The 22105-nt window shown below is 44.6% G+C and overlaps 2 protein-coding genes across 2 annotated transcripts in view; one reads left to right on the forward strand and one right to left on the reverse strand.

The window, feature by feature from the left end:
• cdh23 (cadherin-related 23) overlaps positions 1-22105 on the forward strand; it is a 422443-nt gene that overhangs the window by 335782 nt on the left and 64556 nt on the right. The gene's annotated exons all lie outside the window — the stretch shown is intronic.
• vsir (V-set immunoregulatory receptor) overlaps positions 2188-22105 on the reverse strand; it is a 28143-nt gene continuing 8225 nt past the window's right edge. Inside the window, exons 2-7 of the mRNA XM_066679569.1 lie at positions 11535-11921; positions 10868-10918; positions 10667-10777; positions 10410-10437; positions 8136-8311; positions 2188-2531 (exon numbers count right to left, since the gene is read on the reverse strand). Of these exons, the coding sequence (XP_066535666.1) occupies positions 2494-2531; positions 8136-8311; positions 10410-10437; positions 10667-10777; positions 10868-10918; positions 11535-11921 (791 nt within the window). The 3' untranslated portion in view covers positions 2188-2493. The remainder of the gene's footprint in view (positions 2532-8135; positions 8312-10409; positions 10438-10666; positions 10778-10867; positions 10919-11534; positions 11922-22105) is intronic.

Genomic DNA, 22105 nt, shown 5'->3' on the forward strand with positions numbered 1-22105 from the left:
AAGGAGGGAGAGAGAGAGAGCGACTGAAGGAGGGAGAGGGAGAGAGCGACTGAAGGAGGGAGAGGGAGAGAGAGACTGAAGGAGGGAGAGAGAGAGAGAGAGACTGAAAGAGGGAGAGAGAGAGAGAGAGAGAGATTTCCATGTGTTTATACTGCTTTTCATTTGTTAGAATAGGGAAAATAGATTTTTTTATTAAAAAAAATTTAAGACAAATTATTTTCTATTGAACAATGCTAGATATGACTTGACTTAGTAAATAAATCAAATACTCTCGCATCAACTTGTTGAACACATGTTTAACATCATGAGCTTTATGTGACGAAACAAAAACAGAAGCCATGACGTATTACAATATATTTTTATTGTACAAAATACACATAAAAGATTTATATACTTTTTTAACAGCAGAATAATTTTATACAGAATGTCTGTAAAAGGCATTGCACAGAATGACACTGACTCACACACACACACACACACGTATTAGGGCCCAACACGACACCCAGGGTCACTGCTTCTGATATTACCTCTCGAGCAGAGCGCTGATATTCAGTGACTAATCACACACCACTGAGGTGAGGAAATCACTATTAAATTAATATAAACATTTTCATTCAACACTATCCAGCGACACTGGAGCAGCTGCACATGAGCAATGGCAAGTGTCCACCAGAGGGGTATAAAGCCCCCCAGCACTGGGTGGTGAAGCACTGGGCCTCTTTTTTCTAGAGCGATGGAGCTCCACCTGGTACCTTTAGGAAGAGTTGGAGTGGAGTGTGTGTGTGTGTGTGTGAGAGAGAGAGAGATATCCAGAACTAACCACACAACATCAGCACCTGACCATCAGATCCTCACAGCAGTGTTCCAGTGTCAATTGTAGCCCTTCCAGGAGAGTAAAAGCTGTTCCTAGAGCTGAGAGGAGATGATCTACTTCTACTCTGAAGCCTGAGAGGCAGGTGTTCACAAGTCTTTGATTATCTTACTGATCTAGGGCCCAACACAAGCTGAGAGTTTGGGCTGTGGAGCCAAAGCTAGATGCTACGGGACCTTGCGTAGAAACGGTATCCACTGGAAATGTAACTCATAGAAACAATGTTCACAACACATTTATATTTTTGCACTGAGTATTGATCAGCATCCACCCAGTCATCCTTCCATTCTTCTACAAAAGTGCTCTAAACTCATCAGCCATCGAAATTAGACTCAGATCCAGCTGACTTCATATACACACACACACACACACACACACACACGAAAAAGCACAAATGTGTAGCATCATAAAAATACACTATAAAAGCTGTATAAACAATAAACTCTGTTGCGTTATTTTAAGGCTGAGTGGCAGGTGCTTTGGCAGCTGTAGCTGTTTGGCAGTTTAAAGAGGTACAATTCCCACCAGAACTATAAACACACACCGTCGCTGTCCAAAGAAAATCATGTGTCCAAATAGTTATTTACAGGAGACGAGATAAAAAAAAAACAAAAACTGAATTTTCTGTGAAAATCAGTGTAAAAGGTTTTTTCCCACTTAAGTTTGGAGCGTTTCTATTGGTCCATTCGTCCTGAAATGGTGTAGTAAACATCCACAGACAGCGATGATATCTAGAGTGTGTGGTGTTTCACACACATTTCTCACACACCACACACATGCTACAACAATAAAGCACCAGGCAACATGACGCGAGGTACAGAACTGTGGCTCAGTTTCCACTCTCTGGTTCTTATTATTGAGGCACTGAGCTCAGAACAGGAGGGAGGGAGGGGCTTAATTAGCAAAGTCACAACTAGGTCTGTCACAGTTTACACACTGTGTTAATAATGTAATTGGTAATGTCCATGAGGTGTTTGGGTTTGTCTGAACCAGAATCAGTGTGACAGGCCTAGTCAGGACCGCGACAGAAGAGAAGGCTAAAGTGCAGGGTTGTGGATGCTCTGAGATGTGTACGGTGATTAAAATAATAATGACATTGAACTGTACAGGGCCGGGAAGTATGTTAATAATGTAACGATCCTTGAAGACGTTTATAAAATCTATAGGTTATTCCCAAGACAGTGGTGACATATCATCGCACGCCGCCCCTGAACTTAACTCCGTCCAGTGATTTCACTTTAAATCGGAAACAAAAGAGAAAGTGAGCCAAGACAAAAGTTAATACCCCGGTTTGACTCTTTGTAACAACACCCCCCCCCCCCACCCCACACCCCTTGCTTTTTGTTATGGAACATTCCAGCCTGTCTGTGTCGTCACCGGACAGGAAACCGCTGCTCTATGGACAGCCATCTCAGACGCCCCCACTGTAACACAAAGCAGACGAGGTGATGCTCCTGGCTGTTGTTGCAGGTGGAAAATGCTCATGAAACTCTTCACTTTCCCTAAAGACAATGTTTCTCCCCCAGTGACAGAAAAAAATAAAAGACAGAGGGCAAAGGAAAAAACAAGTGCAGGGCAGTTCCAGAGGGCTGAGAGGGAACAGGTTGAGGGTTGTCTCAGTCCTACACCTGCAGGAAGTCTGGGGACTCCGGGATGGGCTCTGCAAACAAACACAAACACAAACAGTCTGGAGTCAGAGTTGTGCTTTGGCTCAGCATTTTAGTGTTCTATGTGATAATATTGAGTGGTTATTAATGAGTGATTATGTGAGTGAGTAAATGAGTGCACGTGACTGAGTGATTGAGTGAGTAAATGAGTGTATGTGACTGAGTGAATATGTGAGTGAGTAAATGAGTGTACATGACTGGGTGATTATGAGTGAGTGAATATGTGAGTGTACGTGACTGAGTGATTATGAGTGAGTGAATATGTGAGTGTACGTGACTGAGTGATTATGATTGAGTGAATATGTGAGTGTACGTGACTGAGTGATTATGAGTGAGTGAATATGTGAGTGTACGTGACTGAGTGATTATGAGTGAGTAAATGAGTGTACGTGACTGAGTGATTATGTGAGTAAATGAGTGATTATGTATGAGTGAATATGTGAGTGAGTAAATGAGTGTACGTGACTGAGTGATTATGAGTGAGTGAATATGTGAGTGAGTAAATGAGTGTAAGTGATTGAGTGAGTAAATGAGTGAATGTGACTGAGTGATTATGTGAGTAAATGAGTGATTATATATGAGTGAATGTGACTGAGTGATTATGTATGAGTGAATGTGAGTGAGTAAATGAGTGAATGTGACTGAGTGATTATGTACGAGTGATTACGTGACTGAGTGATTATACTGTCTATGAGTACGTATGAGAATGAGTATGTGATTATGTATGAGTGAGTGAGTATGAATGTTGGTATATATGAGTCAGTGATTATTAATGAGTGAATGTGTATGTGAGTAAATAAGTGTGTGTGTGTGTGTGTGTGTGTGTTTATGTGAGTGTGGTTGAATGTAGCTCTGTTTGCTGAAGAGGCTCTGTGGTGAGATTTGAGGAGAAACATGCTCATGCTCTTTGCTCGTTGCACTTCTGTTTGTGAGCACCGCAGCTCAGTGTTGTACTTCCCTTCAGTGTAAAAACAGAACACAGTTTTTAAACGCTCACTGTTGCACTGTGGCTAATAAACTAATAATAATTTCCTGAACACGGTCCGTGAACGTCCTGATCTCTTTTTGACATCTCCACAGTGTGCTCGGCCTCTCTCGCCTGTTTATTTTGCCTCGCCTAAGTGATTTCTGATTGTGCTGTGTTTTCTTGGTCCCACACACACACACACACTCAACAGGAAATCTAAAGGAAGGCAAAGGGGATGATGTTCCTAAAGGGCTGGTCTCTAGGAGGGAAGTGCTCCATGTTTTGGAGATGTTCTGCTGCAACAAACCTGTTCCTGAAACAGTTCCTGAACAAATCCAGAACTAAACGCTCTGATTTTAAACAGAAGTGTCTCCACTTTAGGATCAAAAGTCAGCAAATGAACAACTGCAGTTAGAGCGGAATAACAGTGATGAACTACAGTGTGATGTGATTAATCTCATTTATTTTTATCATATGACACTACATCTGGGCTTCAGACTTAAAGTATGGATGGCCAGAAGGGTCAAAGTATGCAGCGTTGTGAATCAGTGCTATTATTTACACGTAACCTTTTAACTGCGCTACATTTGAATGTCTTCAGAATTATGGTAGTGACTCTAGTCATCTACAGGTAAACCCTGGGATACAGACAGATCGCATGATGGATCAGGCCTTTACATATAACATCTGCACACATCTGTCTCAGTTGCGGACCGTGTGTTTACCTCACAGCAGCGACAGAACTAGTTACAGGGTTGTAGACCACACTGAACACTGTTCCGTGTCTGTGTCTTTGTACCAGAGCACTGTAGCAACAGCTGAAATGACGTGCACACACACACACACACACATGTACACACACGTACACACACACAGTTCCCAGAATCACTTACAGGAAGAGAAGAGAGAAGCAGAAGCGAGTGATGTTGTGAAAGAGGGTCAGAAAAAGAGAAGCTGTAGTTGTGAAAAGAACACAGAGCAAAAGGTCAGAAGAGAGGTGGAGATACTGCCTCAATTAAGGCCTCTAGAGGTGCACATCCCACACATACTGGTGTGATTCACAGCTGTTTCAGCTTGACTGTGTGTGTGTGTGTGTGTGAGATGCTGATTAAGCTGATACCATCTACAAACCATAATTCTGACTGAACCCTTAAAAGCTTTGAGATCAGACTCATAAGAGCTTCAGTGACATTTGAATTACATTGTGTGCAAATTATAGAGCGTTTTTGTGTGTGATGTCGACTCTAATTCAGAATTCAAACATTCCACTATATTTTCATGTCATTTGTTTTGGAAATGACACATTTTCAACAAAAAACAAACAGTAGTTCAACTGTGTGGATAAATGTATGTACAACAAAGACATCTGTAATTCTCAGTGACCTCTAAGGCATTAGGAATCAGAGCAAGGTTTTATTAGGCGTTTTACAAATACGTTTGTTCTGGTTCTGTTTCTTCTCGGTTCTCATTTTCTCTCTTTTTACTCATTTCTAAAATAACCACACATGGATCATAATATTGCTCTGGAAAAGAGGAATTAGATATTTTAAATATAACATAAATAGAAGGGAACTGCTTGGCAGAGTAAACTAGTCCCTCCTTGTAGTTTTTAGGCTGCTTTTAGGGTTAATGTATTAAACAGTTAAAGACTAGTGCTGCTGTGGACCTCAGCTCTGCTTCTTCAGACCAGGCAGGACAGGGTTAATTCATTATAGGGCACCTTCCAAACACAGTGTCAATTTAAAAAGTGCTTTAGACCTTTGTCCCCATGCTCCTGAGCTCAGTGTTTAGAGAGAGACCATGTAAATGAATGGTGTGTGTAAATTACGTTGTATGTTGTAGTTATTGTCAAAAAAACACATCTAAAATATTCCTCTGTGTGTGTTTTGCAAGACCTCTGAGCTCTGAGACTTCAGCTTGAGGAAGAGAGACATTCATTGGGGAATTGGTGGAATGTGTGTGTGTGTGTGTGTGTGTGTGTGTTCGAGGGTGGTGCAGGAGTGTGGATTCCTGTGTTGAGATATAGGAACATGGCAACCATTAGTTGAAGCATATACAGAAGTGAAATCTCACAGCCGTTGCAGATGTTCACAGGGTGTTTGGACTATGTCCCAGGGTTTAAAACCGCAGAGCATTGACCAGATTATCATCCCAGACCCAGGGGCACTTGCTCTGCGAGGGTCGGTGGATTAGGGGAAGCCTGAGACCTGTTTACAAGCCCAGGAGGCATCCAGAGGACTGATCCCCGTCCTCCTGAAATGTGAGGCCTGGGGTTCGTTTCAAGAGCGTGGATGCTGTCTGCTCTCGGGGTTGAGTGTGGGGTGTCACGTCTGCTTCGACCCATCACATCACTTTCTTTAAGAAGTTTCAGAGTGCACTGTGAAATGCTGTGTGTTCGGGGGCAGCCGTGACCTAATCGTTGGAGAAGCCGGGCTTGGAAACCGAAGGTGACAGGTTCAGCAAGAAAACTGTAGGTGGGAGGGGCAAAGGAATAGCACTGTCTCTTCCCTCAACATCCATGGCTGATGTGCCTCTAACTGCTCACCAAGTGCTGGGTATGGCCGCCGGCTACTTCAGGGGTGTGTGTGTGTGTGTGTGTGTGTGATCACCTCTAGTGCCCTAATGTTCGTGTGTTTGTTATTGCTTTGGTAAAATAGTAAAGAGCAGCGACCTGGTGTCTAACGTTCTCCAAACCGAAATGGAGAAGATAGACGTGGAGGATTGAGTAACTGAGCCACAGTCTGGAAACAATCCAGAGAAAATGAGCCCCTCCTCCAAACAACGTCAGAATGGGTCCCCGGTGTCCACTCAAATATTCGGGTCAAATGTGAAAACGCCCTTATTTTCATTAAAAACACATTTCATACGGAACATTAATAATTTCAATAACAAGGCAACAGCTTTTCAGCTCTGTGTCTGATTCTGAACTAACCACAGCATTGACAGCTCAGTGTGACAGGATCTGTCAAGATCTTATATCTGTGAGCATTTATCGCAGATGTGTGCAGTGGTGAATTTTAAACCATGCCCCTGTTGTTTAGTGGCAGTGTTGAAAATAGAAAAGTATAAGATGATGATGATAAAGAAAACACTGACTGGAAGAAAGAGTGAGATGCTGAGAAGGATGTGATGGTTTGTCAACACGTGTAAATCAGATAAACGCTTCTGTAACTCATAATGGCCACAGTTCCTAATGCCTTAGTGGCTCAGGTGGTCAGAGCAAGGTTTTATTAGGCGTTACAAATACGTTTATGATGATAACTGTCATTATATTTAACCAAAAAAAATTAAAATTGAAATAATTTGAAAATGGCGAGTGAGAGGAAGGTATTGGGCGCTGGATTCGTTATGAGCTCCATCAGGAAAAAGCGATGAATTTGTTCTGTTCTCGGGAATAATAAAACAGCAAGGAGACATCGGCCAATAACATTCACTGAGATACAGCCCTGACCCCGCCCCCAAACTGTCAAACCCCACGAGATTCAAAATTCTCTCGAGTGCAAAAAGAGCCCGAGGGAACGTTAAAATCGAGAGCGTAAAACATTCAGGAATGAACCAAAGACACGTCTTCTCTCTGCGCTCGCGAATTTCACAGATATTTCGAATTTAACACGAAATGTTAAAACGTACAGGTTTGTATTTCCCCCCGGTGTCCACACCCTCTACGTTTGACATTGATCTGACACCATCGATTCTGATGTTAGCGATTGGAAACAAAGCGCATTTTAATACTTAATTTTTAGGGTTATTTTTGGTTTGTTTCTGTTGTTTTTCTTTTTAAAATAAACTGATAATTGTCATTTTTAATAGTACACAAGATTCAGCAGTGTGAATGGTGTGGGATTTCAGTAGCATGTGGGGGCGAGTCTCAGCCTGCTGCTCTATCCTACAGCACTAACAGAGAGTCTGTGAGGGCGTAAGTCTCCACCGCACAATTCTGCTGAACCAGAGCCCTTCTAAACACACCCCCGCCTCAGATGTGCTGATCCTGTTAGTGTGTGGTTTCCCTGCTACGGTTGACTTTTTCAATTCCCTTAAAAGTCATTATTCTGGTTTACAAAAGTGCTGTAACAGAACATGTTTCACTACAAAGCAATATTCTTTAAAAGTACAGAGAACAGAGCGAAAACGGCTAAAAACCAGAGCTTCTGCTCCTCGCTCCTCACTGCTGTGCGCTCGGGGTCAGGGTGAACAACGAGCGGCTCATTATCATTTAAAGGAAGAGGTGCTGAAAGCGGGCGTTCTGAACAGGGGCTGTTTACACAGGGGGAGAACACTGCTGTTGAGTTTGGTTCTTGTGGTGTTTTGACCAAAGCAAGACAGACGTTTCATTACGACGCAGAAATCTGTTCCACTGTGGTGAAGAGTGGGAATATTTTGGTTTGAAGTCTGTTTGTGGAAAAGTTCTGGAATTTTCACTCAGTGTTTGGAAGAGATTTTCACCCATTCTTCCTTTAGGAAAAATGTGTGGTGTGTGTCATGAATCAAATAGTACAGAGGAGATATAACACGTGTGTTTGAGAACTATTCCCATCCGAGTCCAAATCACATAATCAGAGGCTTGTAGCAGATATTGCTCTAAATATGTTCCACTGTTCCCATGTGTAGCAGCGTTTGTTTTGTGTCTCACCTTGTGATGGGAAGAACATTTCCCCATGCACGTTTGGAGTGATTGGGGTTCCGGGGTCTGACAGTAGGTGACGCCCACTCTCAGATGTTTGGCGGGTCAGGATCAGAGTCAGGGACCGGGTTTTGGGCTGAGGAGTACTTCCCATAAACACAGGGTTCTCATGTCCCTGAGCCTCGCTGGAGAAACAAAGCCAAAGAGCGAGAGGATGAGGAGAGGGAAGGCACAGAAAACTCATTCTTAAAGGAGTAGCTTTAAGAAAATCATGTTCTACTTCTCTAAATGTTTCTGATCAGCCGAGACACGTCTGCAAATTTAGTTTTGTACAGGAGCTACGGGACTCATGGAGCTAAATAAAGGAAGAATGCCTGCTTTCCCACAGACCCCCAGTGGCCATAGTGGAAATAGAGTTGGATGTTTTAATGAACAAAAACTGTTGTAATGAAAGTATCAGTTTAATCAGAGACACTGCTGGCGTTCTGTGTGAAATGCTGTGACTCTGAATTAAGCTGTTAGCGAGCAATGAGATGTAAAATTGGAGGCAGATTCACCAGGAAACACCTTCCACAATAAAACAGATGTCAAATTTGACTCACCAGAGCAACCAAAGGTCAAAATCTGGAGGCTCTACCACTATTTGATATCTGTTTTATCAAATACACAGGGAAAATCTCCAAAACTCAGCAAAGAGAGTGACCAGAGGCGAGTGTGTTCTCTCTGTGTCTGCGTGGGTTTCCTCCAGGTCACTGTCTGTGAGGAGTGTGGTGTGTTCTCCCTGTGTCTGCATGGGTTTCCATGGGGTGACTGTCTGTGAGGAGTGTGGTGTGTTCTCCCTGTGTCTGCATGGGTTTCCATGGGGTGACTGTCTGTGAGGAGTGTGGTGTGTTCTCTCTGTGTCTGCATGGGTTTCCATGGGGTGACTGTCTGTGAGGAGTGTGGTGTGTTCTCCCTGTGTCTGCGTGGGTTTCCTCCGGGTGACTGTCTGTGAGGAGTGTGGTGTGTTCTCCCTGTGTCTGTGTGGGTTTCCTCCGGGTGACTGTCTGTGAGGAGTGTGGTGTGTTCTCCCTGTGTCTGCGTGGGTTTCCTCCGGGTGACTGTCTGTGAGGAGTGTGGTGTGTTCTCTCTGTGTCTGCGTGGGTTTTCTCCGGGTCACTGTCTGTGAGGAGTGTGGTGTGTTCTCCCTGTGTCTGTGTGGGTTTCCTCTGGGTGACTGTCTGTGAGGAGTGTGGTGTGTTCTCCCTGTGTCTGCGTGGGTTTCCTCCGGGTGACTGTCTGTGAGGAGTGTGGTGTGTTCTCCCTGTGTCTGTGTGGGTTTCCTCTGGGTGACTGTCTGTGAGGAGTGTGGTGTGTTCTCCCTGTGTCTGTGTGGGTTTCCTCTGGGTGACTGTCTGTGAGGAGTGTGGTGTGTTCTCCCTGTGTCTGTGTGGGTTTCCTCTGGGTGACTGTCTGTGAGGAGTGTGGTGTGTTCTCCCTGTGTCTGTGTGGGTTTCCTCTGGGTGACTGTCTGTGAGGAGTGTGGTGTGTTCTCCCTGTGTCTGCGTGGGTTTCCACCGGGTGCTCCTAAAACACACATATGTAGGTGGCTTGGAGAATCAAAAGTGTCCATAGGTGTGAGTGTGTGAGTGAGTGTGTGTCGCCCTGTGAAGGACTGGCGCCCCCTCCAGGGTGTGTTCCTGCCTTGCGGCCAGTGATTCCGGTTAGGCTCCGGACCCACCGCCGCCCTGAACTGGATAAGGGTTACAGATAATGAATGATTAATATTATATATTAATAAATATATATTAGTAATAATGCTGCACCAGTTAATGTATAGGAGAGCATTACTCAGGATGTGGCATGTCTTGGAGCTTGTTTATCACATCTGACACAGGCTTAAATCTGCCTTCATTTACATTCATTTGACCAGAGGATGAATTTTGGAGCTGAATTTTCAAACTGAAATTTTAAAGTGAAAGTAAGAGACTGAAATAATATCCACAGAATAATAAAAGTGATTTTATTTTATTTTTTATTTATTTTAACCAATAAAATGTAAGGGCTTTTGGGCTTAAGGTACACAGCTTACTGTGGAATAACTCCCTGGTTTGCAGGACATGACCTGCTGGGTTATAAGCCTCCGTTACATGTTCTCAAACTTTGTAGCCGTTTTCCAAAACTAAAGAAGCAAACGTCAGACACTAAAACTTCTCGGCTGACAGAAAAGTTATTCTCCAAAAACTATTCCTTGAGAAATCCATATACAGAGGTCCAGCTGCTGTGTTTGTGGTGGGAACTCACCTGTCCATGCGGACCAGCTCATGGGCACCTGTGTGAAGCAGGAAGAGGAAAGGAGTCATTGTGAGATGTCAGGAAATAGACGTGCTGTGGCTTTAGTGTGCGGTCGCTGTGTTGTGCAGGATGCGAAGCCAACAAAAACATACAGTCAGAGCTTTGGGCTCAGGGCCAGATAATGTACAGTGCTGCTAAACCACATGGGGATGGTTTGTCTGGAAGTTGAAGGAAGCAATTGTGTGTGTCTTTGTTTATTTACTCACGTCTGCTCTGGTGGGCTCCTTGTCTTTGGCGGTACACCAGCACCAGAATCAGGGGCAGACACAGGATTCCCAGAATGCAAGCTGCTGTAGCAAAGCCGGCAGCTACTGAGCCTGCAGAGAGAGAGAGAGTGTGAACGAGAGAAGACTCCTCTGTTGGTGGTTCTCTTGATGAAGATGCAGGGTTTTCTGAGTGTACTTTACCTTGAGGAGAGTTGTTGTCATACACAGTGCACGACACACTTTCATTGCGACCTGTGGAACAACACAGTGGTGAATTCCACACATTAGTCCTTCTCAAGCACAATCTTCTTGTCACTAAAGTACATTCTCTACCAGTTCACTTATCGAAAGCTCTGCATTCTCCCGCAGTCACACTACACCAGTGGCTGCCAACCAGTCGATCACGATAAATCCCATCCCACCACAGCCCACACTCAGCTGTACATTAATGGAGTGTGTAAACAAGGGGAGATACACAGCTGTGTTGTTTTAAGCAGCGGAAGCCTGGCCTTAACTCGGGTAGATCTTCCATTTGTTCATTCCATTTGGTGACCACTAAACTAGACATTAGCCAAATTCCATTAGTGAAATCGCATCAGTTTTAATTAAATTAACAGGGATGAGAGATTCCACGCTGCAGCTAATAAACCTTCACGCCAAGCTCAAGATTGGTGAACTCTGATTAGTGAATTCACGCTCTTGTAATAGGGATGCACCGATCCGATATTAGGATCAGACGTCGGTCCCGATGTTGCTGGATTCAGTGTGTCACAGCTATGGGTTAGGGTTAGACGCCATGCTTCTACATGTTCCAAACCGTCATTTATGTTCTACCTTCTCTGTAAACGGCTAATTTCCTCACACTTACGTGGGGTGACGCTCAGCAACATGTGGCTGAACACAGTCTGCTGCATGCTGCCCTTGTGGTTGCCGTTCACCAGGATGTCCAGAGTGAAGCAGCAGTATCTGCCCTGATCTGATTGGGTCACGTTGAGCAGGGTGACGGAGAAGGACTTGGGCTGGACATCGTACACCACGCCCAGCGACTGGTTGGCTTTCCTGTCTGGGCGCGGGTGAATGTGGGGCTGGCAGTGCTGCTCCATGTGTGGTGTGTAGAGCCAGAGGTGCTGCAGCCGGTCAACAGGGTGGGCCTTGGCTCCGGCCTGACTGCACACCAGTGTGACATTAGCTCCTTCCGGGCAGATGTAGGCCATGTGTTGGGAGGTCACGCTGAGAGTGTGGTACTTGTTGTTGCCTGAGAAGGGTAGAGAACAGAGCAGGGATGAGCTAGGCATCAATAGTAAGACCTGCTGTCAGATATTCAGATACAAACACTTAAACTAGAGCCCACCAACCCACACACTGTGAAACAAGACCACCCAGTCTTTGTGCTCAATCAGAAAACATGGGATAAAACGAGTCGTTCTGATTATGCTCCGCTTCTGACTTCAAGTGCAGAAACTTTAGAAACGCCCCGCCCCCTCCTCTGATTCTGTCCAATCACAGCGCTGGACCCGTGTTAAACACAGTAATGTTTCCACACTTGTATTTATAACTCTGCTGGACCCAGCGTCAGGTCTGTAGAAGACGTCACGATGTATTAATTCACATAAACACAAAGATAAACATTACACACATCAGTAGAACAATGAGGTGTCCCCTCTACCGTGTCAACCACATGCAGTAAACAAATGCCAAAACTTCGAGTGACACTCAGACGCATTTGACAGCATTGTGCTGTGGGCAGCAGTTACAGAGCACTGAGAGAAGCGAGAGGAGAGTGTGGTTTCCATTTCTGTTCTTCATTTAGACACCTTAATTTAGATCTACGGTAGAAGGATATTTATATAAAATATACGTCACTCACTCTACTAATTCACTCACTGGTGTCTGGCAGGTCTGAGAGTCCTGTACCTGGCACGGTTTCAGATACTCTGTGCCTGTGGTTCAGCTCATGATCTGATCAGGTGTGTTCAGAGGGCATGGGGAGCCAGCAGGAGCGGAGCTGAGCCGGGGTCTTTGCTTCGTCTCTGATATGTGGAGATGGACAGTTCAATCTACCACTGCCACAGCTGTGTGAGACCAGAATTAGCCTCACTCTCTGTGTTAGCATTTTGCCAACTGGTGCAGGCCGGATTTGGGCAGTTAGGGTTCTCCTCCAATCGTGTCGAGTCGTCCAGTCGTTGTTGTGTTAGCAGCAGGTTGGAAAGAGGCAGCTAGTGCTAATCCTCCTCCTCTAAGTGTGGTGTGATTGGGGGTGTCATTGCTGAAGGGTGGGATCGGCCAGTGCCAAAGACACAGAGATGAAAGATGAACACCACTCACAACGCGACTGGATACACTTTTCTTGGCCAAACGATTGCTCTGGGCGGCACAATCAGGACTGATACTTGGAGTGTGGTGATTCGCATGGTGTTTGCAAAAATATTTAAAATGGCCATCGTTGTTACAAACATATTTTGTGACTCTAAGCAACCTGCTGCTTTATTGTTGGCACAGACATTTTAAAGGTTGTGGTTATTTCCTGCGTGTATCTGCTTTGTAAAGGCTGGGTGCACGCTGCCTACGTTCCTCACGTTTAAACCAATGATTCATTGTGTTTTCTGAAGCGCGCTTAGCTGGCTGTTTTTTTTTGCGCTTCAGAATGTCACATCACTGTTGGCAGCGTTCAGCGGAACCACAGGACGCGTGCTTTTTCAGCGTTTTATTTCAGAAAAACGGCTCCATTTTTATTATGAAACAGAAAAGATAGGCGTTATTTGCTTTAACCTCATCATAATGTTCCATGTGTGATTCATTTAGAAACACTTATACCCTGCTCTCTTTATTGTTGGATGCACTGCGGTGGTTTCCCTGTGTGCACACATTCGCTGCACTCACTGTTGGCACATGATTGCTTTGTTTCAGAAGGAGAGAGAGAGGGGGGAAAAAAAAGAGACTGAAATATGTACCACACTCCTTTTTCTTGCTCAGAAAGGCAGCACTTTATGACGGAGGATACACAACTTTCACTGGACACACTGTGATATTTTAGACAAAATGTGGCCAATTTTACATAAACTTTATCATAAAAACCTGCTGAAGTACCAACATTACTCACATTGCTTTTTTTATGACGAAGATTTTTGACTCACTTCAAACTTCATTAGGCTTTGATCTATATATATATATATATATATATATATATATATATATTTTTTTTTTATATTCCCTTTTTGTTTTATTTTACTTTATTTTTACCCAATCGTTAGCCGTCTCCAGGTCCACGGTGTTAGCTGAACTCCTCTTGGCACAATCAGTGCCATCAACACTGGGAGAGTGAGGCCAAGCACATGCTACCTCCAAGAGACAAGTCTTCTTCTCACAGTACAACTCCACCGGACATCCCAGTGCAATAGACAGGAGCGCCAACTGCCCACATCCGTTACATCAGCTGATAGACTATGTGCTGGTTGACAACATGATCTCAGAGTGATAGGGCCGATCTGGAGCCCCGCCCCTCCCAGGTTATTTGTATCACTGAAGATCACAGTGCTGAAAGATACAGCTGTGTTTCTGAATGTTGCTGGTTCTCATTTCTCTCATAGTCTTCATCATCGTATTTATTTTATTTCTAGCGCATCCGCTGACCATAAAGCCATACTTTAGTGAACTAGCCGCAGCAGAGAACTGCTCTGAGTGGCAGGAGTGGACCTAGCTAATGTCATGTGGTGGAAACATTAGAGTCTGCAGATTATGGCCAACTCTGGCTTTATGTAAATAGTTATGAACTAAAATGGTCAGTGGCTCTCTCTCGGGATCATAGCAAACGTAAGTATGGAGTATAGTTTGGCAGCCCTCTGATGTGGGTGTGTGTGCGTGCTCCTTGACCCTGTGTGTGTGTGTGTGTGTGTGTGTGTGTGTGTGGAGCTAAAGGTTGCTCACTAGTCTGTGTTAAAACACAGATGGTTTAAATAAAAAGAATTTAAAAAAATCCCTTTACATGCAAATATATGTTGTTTTTTTTCTTCATTCATTCCTTCATCGTCCCTAACAACTTCATCCTGAGTGTCAAGGTGTGTCCAGAGCGTCACTGCGCACAATGCAGGAACACACCCTGGAGACCAGTCACTCACAGGGAGGGCACAGCTTCTATAACAATAAAAATTAAAAAAAGGTGGTGTATAAATTCTCCAAGATGAGTGTAGGGTGTCAATCGAGACGCAGACTTAGTTTTCAGTGGTTTAATTGTGATGTGTGACCTGCAGCTCCGTGTGTGTGTGTGTGTGTGTTCACTGTCACAGATGAGTTGAATGCAGAGGCACAATTTAACTGCATAGTGTTCTGTGACAAGAAAAGTGCATTTACCTTTTAGATCTTGACACTGCTTCATAATATCAATAGTATATTTATTATATATAATAGATACACACACACACACACACACCGTACACTTTTCACTACTGCTAGGACTGTCATTAAAAGTGAGGGCAGTGGATGCTTCTCACCCTAATGCCCCAGATGTGAGAAGCCCTAAGCTGTAGGATCTGAATTCAGAGCCAGACCCAGAGCTCAGAGCTGGTCTCAGAGCTGGGATTTACAGTCACTCTTCTGTAAGCTCTTGTACAAACTTGCCGTGCTTCATAGTTTGAGCGTTGCTGCTTCACTGGGTTCAGAAAAACTGAAGCAGTAACGTCAGCAAAAACGTCCCTCACACTTTTCTTCATATTTGCCATAAATGTAGTCGTCTTCCATCTGTCTTCTTCCGCTTTTCTGTTTCGCAAGACTTTTAGCTTCTGTTTCAGTATTAAACCCACTCTGTGTTTCACACTTTTGTGACAGCAATGTTACTAAGTGCCCTAAGTGTTACCTAAGTGCATCTGCATCACCTGGATGCCTCGTTATTAGAGATGCCAGAGCTTATCATCCTCAATATAATCAGGAGGGCCACACCGTGTTCATGTAATCATACAACACACAAACACACACACACGGTGATGTCCGAGTGTGAAGAAGTGAGAGCAAGGCGGGCAATTAAAGAAACTATTAAAGGAGAAATAAAAGTGAGATCAAAGTTAATATGTCTACCCACAAAGGGGTTTATCACTTTCATTATCACCACAGTTTCATCTTCACTGCCTTTTGGCTTTGTTTTGAGTGTGTGTGTGTGTGTGTAGTGGAGGGGGGGCATTGTGGTGGAGGTGGATGTGTTAAAGGACTGGACCAAAACAGATCATTTCTTTGTTTGTATTAAAGTTTTGCCTTTCAACACGTTGCATATTTAGAATTCACAAACCATTTCTTAAAACTACAACATCGTTCAACAGTGAAACACTTTAGAAAGGAGAGGTATTGTTAATGTTCTCCGCTGATGATACATTAAGGCCCTAAAAGCCAATCTATATTTAGAAACACAGCTGTCAAAATTATATCCAACATAAATAACAAACTAATGCCTTAAAAGACTGCGCCTCGAGGCTTGGCCTGCCGTTCCCTAAAGTCACATGGAGGACTTGCGTCAAGACCTCCTCACGGTGGAACGACCATCCACTGCTTTCCAACAGCAGACTCTCTAACAGTCTCTCTGACCTACTCAGCTGAGCACTCATCTAAGTGCACACCACACCAGAGCGTACTGCACTTACACTGCACTTATCTACTTACTTTCGTGGTATGAGCAGTGACTAAATGCTGTGTGGCACTTACTACGTTTTGTTCTTTCTCTGTATCAGCACTGGCCCCTGTTCTGACAAGTGTCTGAGCTCAGACGGACTTTGGACACTAACCTATTTGTACGAGCGAGGATACACGTTCTGTCTGAACCCTCAGCACATTTTTGAGTCGCTCTGGATAAGAGCGTCTGCTAAAGGCTTTAAATATAAACGTGGCTTAGATGAGAAATTACACACCTGCCTTCATTCAGTGCTCACAGCTCTTTCTCCACCCACTCCTCTGCCTCACACCTACATCTCTAAAGCCCCAGCCTGCAAGCTGACAGGATTGGTTCCTTAGTCGTGTGACATCACAAACCCTGTTTGTCTGAACCCGCATTTATTACCCTGCAGTTTCAAAGCGGAAAAGCTTAGCCACTGCTCCTAATTCAAACTTCTAGCAGATAAACTCCACCACATGCACAGACTAACCAGGTGAACGCTTGATTTTTAGTGGACGGTGGCTGAAGTGTTTGTAGGATTTAATTCCAGGAGTCAACGCCGTGCTTCTGCAAAGCGCAAAAGCATCAGCTGTTAAAGCGTAACTAGCAAATGCACCTCAGAACACACACGCAGGAGAGCTTTAACATAAACCACAATAGAACAATTCACAGTGCAGAGTCTGCCATAAGAGGTTTATTTACAGTGGACTCAGCAAATCTGACATGAGTCACATTCCAGCTGAGCTGGGACTGACGCATGGACTTAACTAACCACATCTTAAATCTGATGAGAGTCATCCTTTACACTAACACACTCTTCACCTCCCTCTCGCATTAACACAGCTCTGAACATGCTCTGGAAAGGGAAATGCTATGAAAACAACACTTGCGTGTTCACATTAATGTGTGCATCTGGAGTCCCCCAACTCACTCACCGTGAAACGAGACCATGGAAAACACGGATAAAACGAGCCGTTCTGACGTCACGTGCAGAGACTTTGAAGTTGCCCTGCCCCCTCGTCTGAGTCTGTCCAGGGCCCCCATTTTAAAGGAACACCATGCAATATTTTTATCTTAAAACTACAGAGTCCTAATCATTGTGATGCTCCACTGAGCTGTAACAGAGAGAATAGACCCTCTGTTGTTGCTACTCTGGGCTCAGCACTGCAGAAACAGCCCTATGTAACTAGTTTTGGGGGAGGGGAGGAAACTACCCCCTCTCCCACAACACCTCATTGAGTTACTCCCCAAGTAATTACACTAGGGGGAGCCCCAGAAGCAGAAGTGAAATAAAGATTGTCCAACACTAGGTAAAATTTGGTATTTTTGCTCCTGGGCTCCCCCTACAGTTGCAAAGTCTAAATGACTTTTATAGCCTCCCTGAGGTGAAGGGGGAGGGAGGGTGGGTTCCTATACACAGTACAATTTTGGCAGAGTAGCAACAACAGTGGCTCTCCCTTTTACAGCTCAGTGGAGCATCACAATGATTTCTAAGCTTCAGTTCTAAGATAAAAATACTACACAGTGTTGCTTTAAAGACTGGAGTTCAGAGCCTTGTAAAATGCTGTTTCAGTCTTCACTGATGTATGTTGTGCACTGAATGTAGTGAACTTTAAACTTGCAACCAACACAAAGACAACACCAGCAGAAGCAGGAAAGACATTTTTAAAAAAGCTGTAAAAAGGAGAGAGAGACAGACAGAGAGAGAGAGAGAGAGAGAGAGAGAGAGAGTCCAAAATAACACTTCACTGTGGGAGAAGTCTGTTTTCTTCTGAAGGCCTCAAGTCTTTTTGCAAACATTGTAACATCCGCCCAAACAAAATCAGTGGCTCCAAAATGACATGTTTGACTTGGACCAGCAAACCACACTTAAATGGGTCGACCCGGGATGGTCAGAATTTACTGCTTTACCCTTGAGAGCATTCGTAATTTGCAGCAAACACTGGGGAAAGTTGTCTTTATGGTGAACATCTGAGAACAGTGGGCGTGCAGAGACCACCACCTTGATAAGGATGACTCTTGACTTTTGTTCCAGGCAACAATGACTGTGTGTGTGTGTGTGTGTGTGTGTGTACTAGTACTGCAGGGAAGTACAGAAGGTTTTGCAAGAATAACAGGTTTGCAGAGAAAAGGCAGTCGATTTCTGAGACCACTCTTACGTGTATCTGCCAATCGCTGACTAAACAATTCACAAAGCCTCTGATATATCAGACTTTTCTGGGGTGTGGACTTCAGGAAAGTTTTCAAAATGAAGAAAAAGAAGTCTGCGCTCTAAAAATTCATTTTTCATTTTCAAAAATTATTTTTATTTTATTAAAAAATGTTAATTATTCGGCGTAAAAAACATTTAAAAGTGTTGTGTGTTTTGTAAAATTCAAACATTCTCCTGCTGTTTTGTCATTTCATGGTAACAGTTGTGTTTTGTAAAAATAATGATTTTTAATAAAAAATGACCTAAAAATGAAGTAGTTTGAAAACGGAGAGTGAGAGGAATTTGTTGTTATTGGGGTTAATATTGTACCCCAAAGTATGTGTGAGTTTTGGTTTCAGACGATTTACAGATGAGGATTTCGATGTTAGAGGTTGTGAAGGTAAAGTAGTAATACTTCACTTTCAGTTGTATATGATTTAAATGAAATGACAGTTTTCATTTTTAGTAATGCTTTAAAACTTATTTGTACACCTAATAATATATCAGCAGATTTACAACACACACACAGGATGTCTGGACGCTATTCATTCATTCATTATCTGTAAGCGCTTACCCAGTTCAGGGTCGCGGTGGGTCCAGAGCCTACCCAGAATCACTGGGCGCAAGGCAGGAATACACCCTGGAGGGGGTGCCAGTCCTTCACAGGGCAACACAGACACACACACACACACATTCACTCACACACACACACCTATGGACACTTTTGATTCGCCAATCCACCTACCAACGCGTGTTTTTGGACTGTGGGAGGAAACCGGAGCACCCGGAGGAAACCCACACAGACACAGGGAGAACACACCACACTCCTCACAGACAGTCACCCGGAGGAAACCCACGCAGACACAGAGAGAACACATCACACTCCTCACAGACAGTCACCCGGAGGAAACCCACACAGACACAGGGAGAACACACCACACTCCTCACAGACAGTCACCCGAAGGAAACCCACGCAGACACAGGGAGAACACACCACACTCCTCACAGACAGTCACCCGGAGGAAACCCACGCAGACACAGAGAGAACACACCACACTCCTCACAGACAGTCACTCGGAGGAAACCCACGCAGACACAGAGAGAACACACCACACTCCTCACAGACAGTCACCCGGAGGAAACCCACACAGACACAGGGAGAACACACCACACTCCTCACAGACAGTCACCCGGAGGAAACCCACGCAGACACAGGGAGAACACACCACACTCCTCACAGGCAGTCACCCAGAGGAAACCCACACAGACACAGGGAGAACACACCACACTCCTCACAGACAGTCACCCGGAGGAAACCCACGCAGACACAGGGAGAACACACCACACTCCTCACAGACAGTCACCCGGAGGAAACCCACGCAGACACAGAGAGAACACACCACACTCCTCACAGACAGTCACCCGGAGGAAACCCACGCAGACACAGAGAGAACACACCACACTCCTCACAGACAGTCACCCGGAGGAAACCCACGCAGACACAGGGAGAACACACCACACTCCTCACAGACAGTCACCCGGAGCGGGACTCGAACCATCAACCTCCAGGTCCCTGGAGCTGTGTGACTGTGACACCACCTGCTGTGCCACCGTGCCGCCCTATCTGGACATTAGCTCATACTTATTGCCGCACATCTTGCACTTTGATTCTGCACTGCACACCTACCATATGATATCAAATGATTTGCATTTTAATTTTCTTGTATTCTTAGCTTCTGCGAGTGTGTGTGTGTGTGTGTGTGTGTGTGTGTGTGTGTGTGTGAGATACTACTGCTGCCTCCTGAAGATGAAACATGATGCATGTGGTGTGTTGTGAAAATATCTTGATGTATAATGATATTGTATGGTTTGTGACGTGCAGCCGTGAGAGCATCAGTAAGTTCTGGTCCTGAAGTTGGATGATTAGCTGTGGAACACAAACACCACTCCACCTCCTCCCAAAGGTAATAGATGGAGCTCCGTCTGTGGGCTCTTATGATGACCTGCTCTGTGCAGACATTTTGTGTTTGCACGTCGTTAAATAGATACTAACTACACATTAAGGGGGTGTCTACAAGCTTTCAGACACTGTGTGGCCCTAGTGGGTGTTTATGGGGTGTTTTTAGAGAGACGCACGTGGACAGTGACAGAGAGGGAGAGCTGCAGGATATAAGAAGGATGTGTGGAAGTGATAAAGAAGTCACGCTGATATTTAAGGGGCAGAAACTTCCTTCCTGCTGTGGCCTCAGCACAAACACCACTCCCCTCCCCAATGCTCTGCTGCAGCAAGCACTGAGAGATCATATCAAACTTACTGCCTTATAACCACTGAAACTACTGTTACAATGCCTACAAGGAAATTAGACTGTCTACACGTGGACCTCCGTCTATCTACACTCCACTGACCATACAGGTCATCCTCTAGTCCTTCATCAGTGACACAGGACGCTGTCGGCTGGATGTTTTTGGTCGGTGGACTGTTCTCGGTCCAGACACTGAGGGGTTTAAAAACTCCAGCAGCACTGCTGTGTCTGATCCACTCTACACCAGCACAACACACACTAACACACCACCACCGCGTCAGTGTCACTGCAGCGCTGAGAATGATCCACCACCACATCACACCTGCTCTGTGGGGGTCCTGAGGGCCCTCATTGTTGTAGGAAGGTGTTTTGCCAAATCAAGAAACTAATTTCCACATGAAGATGATGATGATGTTACCCTCTACACTTTGTACTACACTCATTTGCACCTTTCCGCTCTGTGATAAAAGGGTGTTAAGGTCGGTGTTGTGATGTGTTGTAGACATTGCAACACAAGCTCCTGTTTGTCTTTTCACTTTTTGAGATTTGCCTCATCTCACACCTGAAACTTTATTTAGATCCTGAAACTACTGCAGGGCAAGACGTCCAACGACTGAGTTGTAAACATATTTGTAATATTCATAAACGAAACGGCCCAGTTCCAGAGTGTTTAGAGAAGCAGGCTCCTTGACCGAGGCCTGTTTATCTGCAGATACACTTGTGAATCCGGGGTGGGGATGCGTTTTTCCCCTGGGGGCCACTATAATATTTACAGATCTTGTCACGGGCCACGGGCTGCAACAAAGACAAACAGAGCAAAGTAATGTGGACTGAGTCCTTCTTCACAAACTTGACTGTTGACTCTCCACACACTCACCTTTTGTCACACTGTCCAGCCCCTGTTTAGCTCTGTGGAAAAAAGCGTGGTGTGTGGTCAGGTTCCTGATGGTCTTTCTTTGCTTTCGGAAATGGCCATGAAGCCCGCTAGCTTTCCTTTCATTCAGTTAAATAAATCAATCCACTGTTAATCTCTTGAGAGACAAGACACTGGTTATCAACTTTCCTTTTTTGTGTTATGGCGCTTTTCCACTGCATGGTACCTACTCTACCCAGCATTTTTTGATTTTCCACTAGGCAAATCCGGTACCTTGAACTAGTTCTTGTTTAGTGGCTGTTCTCTCGTGGTTCAGAGCGAGTCGAGTAGGGACTAAACCGTGGCGTGTAAACCTTGCAGAGCGCTGATCGTCCAGAGAGAGTCGTCACTCTACGCCACGCAACGCAGACGACCAGCACCAACTCTCCATCTGTAAAAT

This window comes from Hoplias malabaricus, chromosome 8 (assembly GCF_029633855.1).
Source record: "Hoplias malabaricus isolate fHopMal1 chromosome 8, fHopMal1.hap1, whole genome shotgun sequence".
Taxonomy (NCBI): domain Eukaryota; kingdom Metazoa; phylum Chordata; class Actinopteri; order Characiformes; family Erythrinidae; genus Hoplias; species Hoplias malabaricus.